The 16,878-nt window shown below is 39.6% G+C and overlaps 1 protein-coding gene across 22 annotated transcripts in view; it reads left to right on the top strand.

The window, feature by feature from the left end:
• Lingo2 (leucine rich repeat and Ig domain containing 2) overlaps positions 1-15,082 on the top strand; it is a 1,254,967-nt gene extending 1,239,885 nt beyond the window's left edge. For 17 of the 22 annotated variants that reach the window (XM_017320198.2, XM_030253527.1, XM_011250022.3 and 14 more), the window contains one exon: positions 1,847-15,082. In XM_017320198.2, the coding sequence (XP_017175687.1) occupies positions 1,882-3,702 (1,821 nt within the window). In that variant the 5' untranslated portion in view covers positions 1,847-1,881 and the 3' untranslated portion in view covers positions 3,703-15,082. The remainder of the gene's footprint in view (positions 1-1,846) is intronic. The other 5 variants (NM_001165999.1, NM_001166000.1, NM_001166001.1 and 2 more) reach the window with 2 other exon arrangements.
• Positions 15,083-16,878: the final 1,796 nt, after the last annotated feature.

Here is a 16,878-nt window from a genome sequence, read left to right as displayed (position 1 = left end):
CCACCACTGCCAGCCACCAGTCTCCAAAAGGATGTCCCCACCCCCACTCCCACCCCCACCCCCACTCCCACCCCACCAGACCTCTCCACTCCCTGAGGCCTTAAGTCTCTTGAGGGTTAGGTGTATCTTTTCTCACTGAGTCAAGACCCAGCAGTCCTGTGCTGTATACTACACTTCAAAAATTATCTACCTTGATGACTTTAGATTTCAAAACTGTGAAGGAGAAATCCTTATGTATTTTTCTATTGCCTATGGCTCAAAATTAACTTTGATATTCAAATGATGATGGCCTGAATATTTTGTGTGTTCATCTTCCTGTTGATTGGTACAGTTTTGTCAATTCTATTTATGGATTTCTAGGCATAGACATAATTAGCATGTGCTATGTAAAGTGCATGGCCCAATGAATGACAGCATATTAATGTACTGGTTTCCCAGCGCCATTATTCTCACTTGAGTCATTGTAGCTTCTTTTGAGCCACCGTTGAATGTATGTAGTCCCATTTGTTGGCCACTCTTCTCTAGGGCATTGCCTTTGAGATCCATCTTTTTTGATGCATCATTTATTTTTGTGTGCTCTATAGCTCTCGTGATCATTGCTTTAGAGTATGTATATATCAGAAGCTTCTATTTGTAGCTTTAGTGACAGGTATGGGAATTGATTCCAGTTTGGGGTCTTATAAATAAAGAATAATTGCTTCTGTAAAGAAAAAAAGGAGCAGCATTGTTACAGTAGTCACAGTGGTTTCTCAAGCCTGCATCATTCCTGTAAGACGCACAGTGGTGGGGAGATAGGATGGTCAATGCTTACCTCAAATAAGCAAGTTTCCTCAGCCAAGACTTACTGGATTCCGACAGAAATTTGCCTATAAATTAAAAAGCTATTTTTAAATAATATATACATATTAAGAAAAAGTTCTCAACAGCTTGCCACCGTAGATGTTAACTGATTTGAATATAAGACCCAAGGCCTGTTGTTGAAACTTTTCCTAGCTCTGTTGATCACAGAGGATGATCTAACAGTAGACATGTGATGTCCATTCACCAGAACTGCTGTCCTCTTAGGCACCCAACTCTGTTTCTTTGCTTTGAATTTTAAAAATTCTATTGTGTGTGAAATATGCGCTGTTTTGCTTAGTCTATGCCAGATGTTGAGATTCTCTACTTTTCCAATCCTGAGTTGGTCATCTTGTTGGTTCTGATAGTTATCACCTGTTAGGTTTGAAACCTAGGACAAATGGTGCCCATTAACATATCAAAACAGTGGCTGGCTGCCAGCTTCTCATTCTTCAGTCCTTACCTCCCTTCTGGCTGGCATACTCCTCCCCCTAACCTAAACTTTTACATACCAGGGGTTGGGCTGCCTTCTCCTAGCTGCCCATCCCTATATAATCCAGTCATTTCTTCTACTTTCTTTGCCAATCTTTTGGCCCAGTCTATTGCTCTTGGTCCGAAGCTGCTCCTTCCCCCCCTCCCCCCGCTGCCCCCCCCCCCCCCCCCCCCGCTAAATGGCTTATGTAACCACTCTGGACTCTAGCAAGTCCCTGTCTCTGGCTATGCTCCCATTTTATTCTCCATAATACCTAAGAACTGCAATGTCCTTTCCTTTTTATTTCTTTTTTCCTTCTCTGCTTCCATTATTCACACTTAATAGTCAAGAACGCCAAAGTACAAAGATGAAATAATTGTCCCAAGATAATGCAGATAATATGTGAACCTTTCTATACAATCCAAGATATGATTGCAACCAAATCCCGTACATTTGTGCTCTAACTTGGTTTCATACTTATGCCCCTGTCTCTTTCCTAACGTGTCTTTTTCACTTTCTCTTTCCCCAACCATGCAGGCCCGTAACCAAGGTGTAGACAAAGAAGTGGAGTCATGCTTCACACGGCTATACCATGCTGGCAGCCATTCCTGGGTCTGGCTGTGGTGTTACTCTTAATGGGATCCACCATTGGCTGTCCTGCTCGCTGTGAGTGCTCCGCCCAGAACAAATCTGTTAGCTGCCACAGAAGACGATTGCTCGCGATCCCAGAAGGCATTCCCATTGAGACCAAAATCTTGGACCTGAGCAAAAATCGACTAAAGAGCATAAACCCTGAAGAGTTCATCTCATATCCTCTGTTGGAGGAGATAGACTTGAGCGACAACATTATTGCCAATGTGGAGCCTGGGGCATTTAACAATCTCTTTAACCTGCGTTCCCTCCGCCTAAAAGGCAATCGCCTTAAGTTGGTCCCTTTAGGAGTATTCACAGGACTGTCCAACCTCACCAAGCTTGACATTAGTGAGAATAAGATTGTCATTTTGCTGGACTACATGTTCCAGGATCTGCATAACCTGAAGTCTCTAGAAGTGGGGGACAATGATTTAGTGTATATCTCACACAGGGCCTTCAGCGGACTACTTAGCTTGGAGCAGCTCACCCTGGAGAAGTGCAACTTGACAGCAGTACCAACAGAAGCCCTTTCCCATCTCCGCAGCCTCATCGCCCTGCATCTGAAGCATCTCAATATCAACAATATGCCTGTGTATGCCTTTAAAAGATTGTTCCACCTGAAAAACCTAGAGATCGACTATTGGCCTTTGTTGGATTTGATGCCAGCCAACAGCCTCTATGGTCTCAACCTCACGTCCCTTTCAATCACCAACACCAACCTGTCCACTGTCCCCTTCCTCGCCTTTAAACACCTTGTATACCTGACCCACCTTAACCTCTCCTACAATCCCATCAGCACTATTGAAGCTGGCATGTTCTCTGACCTGATCCGCCTACAGGAGCTTCATATAGTGGGGGCCCAGCTCCGCACTATTGAGCCTCACTCCTTCCAAGGGCTCCGCTTCCTCCGTGTGCTCAATGTATCTCAGAACCTGCTGGAAACATTGGAAGAGAACGTCTTCTCCTCCCCTAGGGCTTTGGAGGTCCTGAGCATTAACAACAACCCACTAGCCTGTGACTGCCGACTCCTCTGGCTCCTGCAGCGACAACCCAACCTGCAGTTTGGGGGCCAGCAGCCCATGTGTGCTGGGCCAGACACCATCCGTGAGAGATCATTTAAGGATTTCCATAGCACTGCTCTTTCTTTTTATTTTACCTGCAAAAAACCCAAAATCCGTGAAAAGAAGTTACAGCATCTCCTCGTGGATGAAGGGCAAACGGTCCAGCTGGAGTGCAACGCTGATGGAGACCCGCAGCCCGTGATTTCCTGGGTGACACCTCGAAGGCGTTTTATCACCACCAAGTCCAACGGAAGGGCCACTGTGTTGGGTGATGGCACCTTGGAAATCCGTTTTGCCCAGGATCAAGACAGTGGGATGTATGTTTGCATCGCGAGCAACGCTGCTGGGAACGATACCTTCACAGCATCTCTCACTGTGAAGGGATTCACGTCAGACCGCTTCCTTTACGCAAACAGGACCCCTATGTACATGACTGACTCCAACGACACCGTTTCCAACGGCACTAATGCCAATACTTTCTCCCTGGACCTTAAAACAATACTGGTATCTACAGCCATGGGCTGTTTCACATTCCTGGGAGTGGTTTTATTTTGTTTTCTCCTTCTTTTTGTGTGGAGCCGAGGGAAAGGCAAGCACAAAAACAGCATTGACCTTGAGTATGTGCCCCGAAAAAACAATGGTGCTGTTGTGGAAGGGGAGGTGGCTGGCCCCAGGAGGTTCAACATGAAAATGATCTAAGGGCCCACCACACACTACTGTCTCTCTGTTACTGTTGGTCGTGAGTAAGACGTCTGATAGAGTGACTCGATCACAAGGTTATCGGGCAGCTTTGCGCAGCTGCCCCTGTGTCAAAGCAGGGTCCATGGAAGCAGGAAGACTTCTCATGGAGACTGGCTGATTAGAGGCAGGCAGGCATGTGTCAGAGCCCTTCACACAGTGGGATACTAATTGTTTGCATTGCAAATATTGGCATTCTGGGGATCTCAGCAATGAACCTGAACCTTTGGCTCATGCTGATGGACAATAATTCAACATTTTCTACCACTGCAAAACTAAAAGGAAAAAAAATTAAAAAGAACAACCTACAGTGTAGGATTTACATATTAAAAAGACACATTTGTCTAAAACATACTCTACAGTCAAATTTGTATTTATTATCATTTGTTAAAACCTTGCATCATACAATACTGTTGGTTCAGCACCAAAAAGAGATCAATATATTCTTTTTTTTGAAACATATATGCTGTATATGTTTTAAAGCAATATGAATGAGAGGTTGTGCTTTTAGTTACTCACCAGTATAGATCCAAGTGTGGTTTCACCTTCCTTTTACCTGCAGATAAACCTGAGAATAGATCCCTGGAATACTAGGCAGAGATGTGTTGAGATGTGTATGTCTGATGTAGGATGCCAAGAAACAAGACCCAAGTCAAAACTGCTCAACTCTGTTAACTTCTGTTACTATAAATAAAGGCATGTGCCTAGTTTTGATACAGAATGGAATATTTTTTATACATACACTACCAACCTGGACCAGTTTACTGTAACAGAAGCCCTTGGTTTCTCCAGAAGGCGGTACATCGCTAGGGGTACCTATAGAATACAAGGTAGGTGTCACTCTTAAAAGTAATCCATGTAGCTACTGCTTAGTTTTACTTTCGCCAGTCACTGCTAATGGGTTAATGACCAATGGAAAAGAGAATATTGATTATATAGAATTATTTGGCAATATTCACCAATAGCTAATATCAATAATTCTGTTGTCCGAAAGCCCTCTGAATAAGGAGGTTTCAGAAGTCAATAGGAAGCAGGGAGAGACAAGAGCATCACAGCAGCGATTCAGCCAATGATCTCTTTCAAATGTGGCAGCTGCCTGCCGGATGGCTACAAATCAAAGGGAATACGCTGCACATGCCAGCCCAACTTCTATCCAAGTACTATACACAGAGTAGGACCACAGTTAGGCAACTTCAGGATATTCCTCTGCTTCCTGATCAAGATCTTTAGTTTCATATTGAAAACCATATTACACAGCTACGAGGAATATGTTTTGTGTGAAAGAAGTAAAAGTAGTGAAAGAAAAACCAATATAGATCTAAAAAACAATGTTTTGTTCCTTCACTGGGGAAGAGCTAAGCTTATAGTTCTACAAATATGTAATGCTGTGCCAATTCTTTTACCTTCTTGACCTGAGCATATTTGCCCAATTAAGTTGATATTAATGTTACTAATGCAAACATAACCAGAAAAAAAAAGAAAAAGAAAAGAAAGAAAATAGCATTATTATCATAAGTGACCTGGTTCAAGAAAGCACAATTCCATTTGGCTGAGTCCTGCATAACTTTCAAAGAATATATCCATGTGGCCTGAAAAATATTGGATGCAGGCTATATTCCCGAAATGACATGTATTTAATCAATATAGGCAAAGTTTCTACATTTTTCACATTTTGAGAGGATATTGAAGAAGGTCTCCTTTAGGTTATGTTGTAAGATATAATAGAAGGATTCTGGGATTTCTTCCTTTTAGTATTGTAGGTCTGACCCTCAAAAGCCTACCTTCATAAAATATTTGAAAATATGGAAAAATTTAATACTATTAAATTGGCCTTTATTTCTAAAAGTTTTGCAGATTGCTTTGCAAACTGGGTGGCAGTACATCTAAACCCATTTCTCCTTTACCAGTGGGTAGCAACTGAGTGTGGATGTGTGTGTGTGTGTGCCTGTGTGTGTGTGTGTGTGTGTGTATTTAAGATTGAATAATTACCTGCTTGAGTTAGAGTTCATTTAATTATCCTAATGATTATCACAAATATTTTACAAATTAAATTTTTATTTGTAGAGTAATTTATTTCTAGCAATTTGTATTGATCTAAGCTAAATTCTATCCAAATGTCTCTTAAAAAAACTAAATGCTATGTTCTTACAATTAAGAAAGTTAAAGTAGAAAGGTAGCCTTACAAAAGAGAATCTATTTCCTTTTAATTTTGAAACACATTAAAAAGTATGTACTGACAAACTCTGTGTGTGTGTGTGTGTGTGTGTGTGTGTGTAAAAGGGAAAGAGAGAGAGAGAGAGAGAGAGAGGAGCTATTGACCTAAAAGAGGGTTTTGTTATTCCACTATTTTCTGGCAAGTATCATAAAAGTTAAATAAAAGTCTTTGAAAGAAAATGAAATTTGATTTAAGTTAAAAGATGAAATATTTAGTTCAAAGATTTCAAAGGTTTGTATGTTATTCTGTCAAAAGAAGAGAGATTCTGTCCTCTTGGGGATTTATCCTCTGACCCATAGAATACTTAAGATACTGCTAAACAACCTTCCAAAACGAAGACCCACTAACTAATAAATTGAACAAATGGTGCATTCTATAGCCCCAACTTACAAGTTCAAAAAAAAAATCTGTAATTCTAATAAACCCTTTGAAAAGTCTCATCTTTAATATATTTCATTCTGGGATTTTTCTCTTATGTATTTTGAGCATGAAGTACCACTTTTCCTACTTTTAGCATCTCCCCAAACTGGAGTTCCATATATCTCCCAAGTGGTCAGCTTTAGACCCGTGGCCTTCCCAAATGTCCTTAATCCAACGATTTTAGTAAGAGTACAATTATTATTGTAATAACATTTCAGACCATGATAGCATATTTACCTGATTTTTCCAGGGGAATTGGCAACTTCTTCCATAAAGCAGTATACTAAAGGATTTATTTAAAAAACGAATGGGCATCTAACTTCCCATTTCCTCACTGTTGGTAGTAATCATTGGGATTTGCAGAGCCCTCGAATTCCACTGACCACAGCTCTGGGGCTTTTCTGTACAGTTTTACAAAAGGATTGCATGATTTTTTTTTCTTTATGGTCACTTCTCTGTTAGATTAAGCAAGACCATTGTAAAGAATAACTGGTCAGACCAGTCAGTATTCCAGCCTGCTTGTCCCTTTGGACACTCCATCTCTGAGCTCCGTCTTTGACGAGAGGGCCTTGGTGTGTCCTAGTAAGAAACACAACTCTCTGACCCAGCATGTTGTTCTTAGTTGACCAGTAGTCTGTACATTCGTAAGCATTTTCAAAGAACCACTTACTCTTTCTAGCATCAAACATAAGAAAACTTCCTGGCCAGAGCCCTAATCCTCTAAGTTTATTCATCAACCCGAGTATTGTTAAGCAAATTCCTAAAATAAGGTAACTAACTTAGCCAAACAAGACGGGTTTGGTGTGCTGATAAGCAATTTCTCCTTTGCAGAAATCCTTATTTTATTTTATTTTATTTTATTTTCCAGCCTCTTTTCATTTCCACAGCATCTGTAATCACGTACTTTTCAAGTACTTTCAAATTCTGAACATACAGTACAGAAATTGCTAAGCCTCCACGTTCATAGGGACATTTGTGAAAACTAGGCTTGGTCAGCCTTCTTGGTAATTTTGCTTATCAACAACAGCTCTCTCACAGTACAAACATCCAGAATCTTTTCTTTTCTCCTTGTTCTGTCAAAGAATTTGTTTTTGGTTCACATAGAAAGTTCAAGGGTCACAATCCTCTATAGCTCTTTAAATGGGATTATTTAAATCTCATCTCCACTGAAGCCTGGCTTGTGTCACATTCCATTCTTGCAGTAGGAACAGATATATTTCTGTATGAGAGGCACAAAAAAAGAGAGGGTGTGATCCTAGAGAAGTAAAATTGCATAGAGCCCCGTGTAAATTAACTTTTACTTACAGGGTCTTTCTTCATCTCTCTGTCAAAGCATTTCTTTTATCTTCAGGGGCTGTGCACAGAACTGTGAAACAACACAGAATGTGTCTTGAGGCTCTGTAGAAAAGAAAAAAATAGATCATTTTCAACTGAAAAGACTCAGACCTGACAGAAAAGACATCAAGAATTTAAAGAAGGGCTGGAGGGAGACAAGGGATCTATTTAAATTCTATTTCCTTTATTGCTCATTTTTATAGTTCTCTCCCGACTGAAGAAGAATTGGTGATTGTGCTTCTGTTTAAACTTTCATGGCATCTTAGCTTCTTCTCTGAGTTCTGGCCATCTGTAGTGCACATGGGATTGCAAATGGGTTCTGTGGGGTATGAACCAAGTTAAAGAAAACAAAACAAAACAACAACAAAGCAAAACAACAACAACAACAGTCCATTGAGACCAAAGCCATTCATTCTATTTGGTATTTAGAGTAAAGATGTATCATTTTTATTACTGAAATGAGCATTTCCTTGTAGAATAATATATCATAGGACCAGTCATTTCTATTGACTTTCCTCTATTCAACCCCTTTGGTCTAATACCCATGATTGTTTTTGATGAAATTTTTTACATTATTCCGCCTTTATAGAAAAGATTGGGCAATAAAATTTCATTTGACATTGGATTTTGGGGTTTTTTTGTTTTTTTAATTTGGATAGGTGACATAGGTGTATCTTGGTATCTAGCAAACACTTGATATGAATGTCTTTCCGTTTCTACCTTCAAATGCCTCCTTACATGTAAGCCAGCAAACTTATGATTACCACGTTTAAGAACTCCTCCCAACACAGGCCAAAGAGAAGAGAGATGAGTGCATATTTGCTGTGGTCTTTGACTAAGTTGGCTCCTGGGGCCTAAATCTATGCTTACACAGTTAGCTAAGAAATGATGCCATAAGTAAATAATTAATGATATAATTTTTTAATATGAAATTACCTTGTCCAGTTAGAGAGCAGTAAATGTAGCTGTGTGTTTCCTCCAGAAGTGGGCAGAGACTGGAACTGCTCGTCTACAGTCAGCTTCTCAACAGATGGCCAAGATGAAGCCCTGGTGACAGAAACAACTGAAACAACCAAAGGTGTGCTTAAAATACAGGCAAGAAGGCTTAAAGCACAAAGTAAACAGATGCTTCTGCTTCTAATATAGGAATCTGACCAAGAGCTTTAGATTTTTCTCCTTCCGTTTGATTCAATACCCCTTTTCACACACTCCAAGCTCCCTGCTGGACATCCAGAATGGAAATGAAGCAGCAGTGTGTGGAGCAGATGCCCCTGCTAATGGACTAGATCCCATGGCTTTGGGCCAGCAGTGGTGATGTTTCAGCCAGGATCAAGTCCTATGCATACTATATTTTACACTGTACACACCTACCTATTGATTAAGATTTAACTTATAAATCAGGCATGGTAAAAGTTTAACAGCACTAATAATAAGCTAGAAAAACAACAGTAATATATTTTAATTTTTGTTGGGAAGTTAACCACTGGTAGTAAGTCTACAGACAGCAAAAAGCCTTCACAGTCCCTTATGTTCCTGTGCCCATTGTGGAGACCACAGGTGAAATGATAGCTCCTTCTGTACTCTCCTATCCATCACTGCCACCTGTAAGCTACTGCTGTACCTCACCAATGACAGCTCTCTCCAGAGAGGAATCTTCTTTCATTAGATGTCAGAAATTCTTGTGTAATTGTTCAATTGGAGGTTGCCTCAAAGAAAAAAGAAAGAAGAATAACACTTTAGAAGTTAAGGCTTCCTATTCACATAGTCTCAATCTGACAGCAATCTGGAGGTGTTCTCTCTCTCTCTCTCTCTCTCTCTCTCTCTCTCTCTCTCTCTCTCTCTCTCTCTCTCTCTCTCTCTCTCTCCCCGAAACAAGTGGGCTAATGTAAAACTATCTTTGAATAGAATACTTTCTTTATAGCCTGAGCAAAAAGAAACAACCTGATATAATCAGGAGAACACTTAACACTTTAAGAAAGGCTCTACCTGTAATATGCTAAAATGCTTTAGAAAAAGAACAAAACTGCAACTGTGGGGGTTTTTTGCATTGGTTAACTACATTTTAATTCCAGTACTGTTCAAAAGATAACTGCCCATGCTGAAAATGGACCTAAGATATTTGTTCCTGACCCAGAATGGCAAAAAGGAGCAGACATTGTCTGCATGTTGGCTTTCTTTATAGTTCTGCACGCCTCCCATTTGAAATTGCTTTATCATCCTTATTCTACACTGCAAAATCATTGACAAAAGCTACGAGCCATATGTCAAGAAATAATAATGAGATGGAAGATTCAGCACAGCTTTGTGAAAATGGTTCCCACTCCTTACAGCAGTATGTCCACTCACACTCTCACCTGTGTGCACATATCCATGGGACAAGACAAATGGAACTGAGTTGTGAGAAAAATACAGACTGTGTAGTGGATATTTGAAAGGAGACATCCTCCTTTCTCCCTCAGCTATAAATTCAGATACTCCATGTCTACCTGGGCCATTTATACACAATGTTCTTGTCTTCATAGGCTATTTCCATAAAGCAGGAAATGGCCCACATCATAATCAAAGGCAAAGCTGCTGTTTGTTTGTATATATGGAGAAGGTGGCTTTTTTTTAACTATTTAAAATATAACTGTTTAAAAAGTTAGTAAGCTTTCACAGGAGAAAGAAAAATGAAACAATTTTACTGTATTCCCCCCCCCCCTTTTTTTTAATCAAAACCCAACATAGGAACTGTACCATGATTGGCCATTACTAACCAGGAACCTAACTTTTTTTTTTTTCAAGACGCCTGAAAGCCTGTTTTTGTTCTTAAAGGAAATAGAAAATAGTGCTAAAGACAAAAGAATCTTCATTTAGATTTGTGTATTGTTAACTATTTTTACTGGGTAATCATCATGGGTTGCACTGTTTTTTTTTTTTACATGTATAAATAAGTTAACTTATCAACATGAAATAAGTAAGAACATACGTTCTGTTTGCTGAAGAAAAGGGCTTATGCATATAGCATCTCAGTTAAACCTGCTCTGGTAATATTTTAAAGATGATGTAGGTAATTCTTTTTAAAAGCAATGAATCATCTGGGACATACTTTATTCTTGAGAGAGATACGTTCTAGAAACTTCACAAGCAACATAAGGCTTCTTGGAAAGGTTATTAGTACCAGACAGAGGAAGGACTCTGTCCAACTGTGAAGGAAGATGCATATCTGATTGAATATTGCATATCTGATTGAATATTGCATATCTGATTGAATATTCGTCTGATGATAGAACGATTGTGGGCCACAGAGAGGCCAGGTGGTCAAGTTTTCTAATCTTAGATATTACTAAGAGATCATGGGCTGATCAGCCATACTGTAAAGATATTATATTTTAGTGACGATAAATCCTGCATTGCTTGTGAAATTGTCAAAACCATTTAACACTTACGCATCCAGCAAGCCATACATATGAGAGCATCATCTGTTTGGTTTATTTTTTTCTAAGCCTTTGCTCAACTGGTTTTTCATAATCCAAGATATATATTTTACAGCAAAATGCACAAAGTAATAAATTAAAAAGACTCTGGTATATTGCTAATGGAAAAAGAGAATTTTTTTCTAGTGTTAAGAATATATTGAAAATTCTTCTTGAGCAGTCTTACTGACAAAAGTAGGTTCTTCAGTGGTATACCTTCAGGAATAGACTTACAGAGACAAGCTCAGGTAGTTGTCCTGGTGTGGCATTGTGTTTACCCTATGTTGCTCATTTTATGACATCCAGGGTATCATATTGATGGAAGACAATAAAGCTTGGACTCACTGCCAGGCACCTGCAAATGCAAAAATTCTGTGGCTGCTAAAGAAAAAACAGAGTTAGCTATTTAATTTCAAAATGTAAAGCTTGCAGTGTGATTTTTTTTTTTTCTCCTTGAAGAATTTTTTTTTTCTCAGGACTGCCAGCCAGAGCTGGTCCGACAGTAGTCACAGCTATCACAGTATCACTTTGTACAATGAAAACAACAACAACAACAAAACCATTTCCCACAGCGTTATTCAGGATGTGCTGCACACATCTCCACCGACACCACAAGCGGACTTGTCCAGGGAACCCCATCCAGGATACGATGAACCTACTGCTCCAGAACTTGCTCTTCGGCATTGAGCAAGATATGATGCCATGAAACCTAATTACTAAATTCACTCCAAACAGGTTTTGAATCAGTTACTGGCTGCTCACCCTGTACTTCTAAGGATTGTCTGGCTATGTGCTATGTCATAAACTAGAAGTTCATCATGTGTTTGTGTTTCTGCTTTCACTCTCCCTCCTGAGGAAATTGCTCTGTTTTTGTTAATTCTATACCATGATACAGTGGAAATAAAAGTTATGAGAGCCTACCTATTTCCTTTTAGAGAGAGAGAGAAAAATAGAAGCCTGTTCCCTGACCCTAGATTATTTTCTTAATTAGTCACTGTCAGACCCAAAACAGAGCATGAAGTTAAATGTGAAACAAAACCAAGTTAAGGAAACAGTGGTGAGAACTTGAGGGCAAATCCACCTCACATTTCCCCCACTGGTGGAAACCTGAAAACACTAGCTTCAAGGGCTTGCCACCCAGTGCCTTTCATCAACTGTTACAAATAACTCAGTGCAAAACCTATAAACCTTTGTCAAAAACCTTGCATTGGTAAGAAAGTCCCTTGTTCCGGCTACATAGTCCTTGCTTCTTTCTGTGATATTCTGAATAGTGTAAACCAGAACATGCCAAAATCGTCTCTACATAGCACATGAATTTAAAAGTCAATTAACACACACACATGCACACACACACCCCCAATACTCCTGGGTACCATTTCACAAAAAAAGATAGGAAAAAGAAATGGTACCTGAGAGATTATGTCCTGCCTGAAGAATGTCATCATCTTATTTGGGCACCAATAAATATAATTAAGATGAGAATCTTCCAGGAGTGACAGTCTGAAATTTGAAGCACATGCCACTAGGTAGTGCATGTCTGTGACAGAAAGGCCCTAAATCTTGCTTGCAATTGCAAAATAGGTATTTATTGTCACATTAGGAGACAAATCTGTTTACCAGCTATCCCTCCAAGGCAGAAGTAACATTTATGTGAACTTTTCTCTAACTGCAGCCTCACTGGGCATATTATTCCTCACCACAAGAGATCAAGACGCTAATACCATAGCACAGAGGCACTTCACTATTTCTAATCTACTTCTTTAGCCATTGGCTATTAGCTGCATGTACAAAAGACAAATAGTTTGCATCTATCACATACATATAGAGTTCTCATAAAAGTTAAATATTTCTTTAAACACACACATGAGCGGGAGGGGTGGAGAAAGAAAAGAAGAAGATAGGAGGAAGGGAGGAAGGGGGAGGGAAGGAGAGAGAGAGAGAGGGAGAGAGAGAGAGAGAGAGAGAGAGAGAGAGAGAGAGAGAGAGAGAGAGAGAGAGAGAGAACACTATAGCAGATTTCCTTAAACCTTCCACTCTATCAGTTCAAATACCCTATTGGGAATTAACCCACTGAGCACAGAACAACCATGTAATACAAAGAGATCATGGGGTCAGCCCCACCATCTTGATTTATATAAGCTCTTTCATTTAAGCGCCACCCGAAGAATTCAGTTGCCTGTGCTTCAGTGGCCCCGAGAGTCCTCCTTGGACTGGCATAAGAACTTGCTGATATTATGCAGGACTAGATTTAATACAAAGCACATTTTTTTGCCTAGAGTCCTCTGAAACGAATAAATGGGTTCAGAGAGATGGAAAATAACTGGAAACTGTCTCCTGGCTGGTGAGGAGAGATAACAGTAGCTCACTGTTTAGGCAGTTCTGTGTCTTCCCAGAACAGCACTTGTAAACTGAGAGGTACAAACCTTTAAAGTAATGTCTTGAGTGAATAAGCAGATGTAGGAGACTTGAAGTGCAGAAGAAAATCAATATAGCATTGTGAATGCTACACTGCCTCTAACCGCAGCACTCATGGTTTGGGTTCCAAACCATAAATAGACACATTCTGTATTAAAAACAATTTCAATTTTTGTTATATTTATTTTCTTTCGAATAGTGCCAATATTGGCCCAGATTTTCACAGAAAATTCAGGAAACTACTTAATTCCTTCTCGACTTTGATTGGCTATCACCAGTCAGCTTTTGCCACCTTCTGTTTTAAGAAATGTAGAAAATTTAATTTCATACTATCCAAGCAGAATCTCCTTCCCCATGTAGTATCTGCTGAGTGTACATAATCAAAATAACTTAATTGAACATTGGTAAATAAAATCTTCTTCAAATTGTGCTTCAAATGTGAATACACATCAGTCCTTTGGGTTCCGTGCTGCTCACCACCTGTCTCTCATTCCAGCATCCAAACTATGTGGTTTGGAGATGGTCTTCAGTGTCCACCTAACCAGGCAGGGGTCTGGCAATAAGGACCTACTTTCTTTAACGATCCACTCTCAGGGAGTCAGAATAGTTAAGTATTTAAAAGATACGGATCTAGAGTGAGAGCCCCCAAGGCTCCATCTCTGGATTCATTTTTCTTTGTGGGCAAAATATTTAACATCTCTGCATCCCTGTCTTAAATGAGTCTAACACTACCTACCTCACAACGGTGCTGTGAGGCTTACTGGGAACAGCATGTAGGACACTGTGTACAACTGCAAACCTGCCATAAAGGTGCTATGGGATTTAGATTGGGACAAAGCAGTGACTGTCCCCTCCCCTAACCCTATGCCCCCAGGAGCCCCAGGTCTCTGAGGATATCTCTCTAGCCTCTGTGGCTTGGTTTATCTTTAATATCACTGGCTTCTGCGAAAATTCATTTAAAAAATTCTCTTCTCTCATTAAGAGCTGCTGGCTTTGAAATGCTATTACTTTTAAACAAGAACAGAAGTGATTCACTCCCAGGTGCTGGGGATGGGGAATCAGATATTCAGTTCAACGTGGAATGGGCATTTGAATAGGTATCTTCAAGGGGACGAATTTTATTGGTGAAATTTTTGCCTAGAGCTTTCTGCTCTTTTCAGTCTGACTCCCCAGCTTTCTGTTTCATGATGCACCCTCTTTCCTTCTAATTGAAAAGGAAGCTGCAATTCTAATTTCATAATGATTCTTTGCAGTCTGTTTTGATCAAAGGACAAGTTCTTTTCAACAACTGTTGTAATTATTTTCTTACAGGGCCATATTTTAATTGCCACATTGTCTTAGTGTCCTTCAAAATTGTCGGTTGCTTTAAAATATAGGGGAGGGAGGGGGATCTGATAAGTACATTGTTGTAATTGATTTGTATGTCTGAATTGTCTTATCAGAAAAAAAGTTACGGATTTCATCTGTTGAAACAAAAATAAAATACTTTCCTAAAAATGTATCTGGTTTTTGTTCTTGAATATTGAAAAGTGGTACTCATGCCTTTTTTCTCATGTTTAGTTAGTGCTATTCTATTATTAGCCATATGCTATAATAGCTTCAGCTTCTATATCCGTTCACATACCTAGGTCCTTTGTTACAGAAACTGGGCAAGCAACAGAATGCAATTATCTGAGACATAGTATTGAGGAAAGGCTCCATATTTTATGCCAAACCATGTGTTATATTAGACAGATTGGTGTAAAGAAATAAGCCTTTCAAGATATATGGTGCTTTTTTTTTTCTATTCCATCACCACTATCAATGAAAATGTCACCAAAAGTGATAGGAAATGAGCAACGAATATAATTTCTATTACTTCGGAAACTAAGAAATGTTATTTGAAAGAAAAGAAAAACTCAACTTATAAAAACTCTGGCACTGTAAAAGATGTTGATCAGTTGGCTGTTAGTAGTACCTCGGGCTCAATCCCCAGCACCCATTTTAATGTGATACCTAAACTCTCAACACTAATGAGCCAGAGTCAGGAGGCTCCTTGGTGCCTCCTGGCCAGGAAGCCTAACTGAATTTGCAAGCTCCACACTCACCAAGATACCCTCTTTCTGAAAATAAAGCAGAGATGGATTGAGGAAGAGATGCCAACATCAGTCCCTGGGTTTCACACTCACATGTGCATGCATGCACACACAGTAACATACATATGCATACCTAAAAAAAAAAATTCTGTGGGATTCTGCCATAATAATTTATTGCAACTTTTAACAACAAAACCAAGCATCTTTAACATAATTGGTGTCATATTCAGCTTTGGCTGCCATAACAAACTACCAGACTGGTTGCTTTCACAACAGGAATTTCTTTTCTCACATTGTGAGCAGCTGTTAAGTCCAAGATCAGGTGGTGCCAGTGCACTCACTATCTGGAGCAGACTATCCTTACAGGTTATATGTGGCTACCTTCTCTGTGCTTACGTTGTCTTTTATAATGTATGTACATGTAAGTTCACACCTGCACATAGAATGTGCAGAAAGACAGAGGCACAGAAAAATCTTGCCATAAAGCCACCATTTCTGTCACATCAGGATCCTCATTCTGTCACTTACCTTTCTTGTCACTATGATAAAATGCCAAGCCGAACAGTATAAAGAGAGGATGGACTTGTTTTATATCATGGTTTAAGCAGATTCAGGCCATCATGGTTTCATCATAGCATACCATAGCCATTCACATCACAGTAAGCCGGGAAACAGAGTGGGGAATGCTAGAATTTTTCTGGCTTATTCCTTTATCCTCTTTTCTTTTTCCTAAGCCTCCCTTTCCTGGCATGATTCCATGATCCCTCGTTCCAAGTCTTACCTCTGAGTGAATCTCCTCTGGAAATGCTTTCAGAGGCTTATCCAGAGGGACCTTCAATATCCTAAGTGAGGCTCAGTTCACCAGTTGGCAATGAGCATTAGCCACCACACTATGCACACAACCTCATTCATTTCTAATTAACTGTTTACAAATCTGGTTCCAAATAGACTCACATTTAGGGCGGAGCTGGCATCCTCTTGATTGGAGGTGGGGAAAGAATTTAGCCCACAGCAGTTGCATTGAACATAGATAGAAGTGTAATATTCTCTTTATTTAACACAAAATGGGAAATGATATATAATGTTAGGAAGTCAAATTAAGAAAACCAGTATATACAAGTAAAGTCAAAATAGGATAGGATTTTCAACACTAGTAAATATTCCTCTATATTTTATGTAATTGCTACATCCTTGACTTGCCAATTTTCTACAGTCATCATGT

This window comes from Mus musculus, chromosome 4, assembly GCF_000001635.26.
Source record: "Mus musculus strain C57BL/6J chromosome 4, GRCm38.p6 C57BL/6J".
NCBI classification, from domain to species: domain Eukaryota; kingdom Metazoa; phylum Chordata; class Mammalia; order Rodentia; family Muridae; genus Mus; species Mus musculus.
The sequence above is the reverse complement of the archived record's forward strand: the minus strand, read 5'-3'. Positions and strand labels throughout refer to the sequence as shown.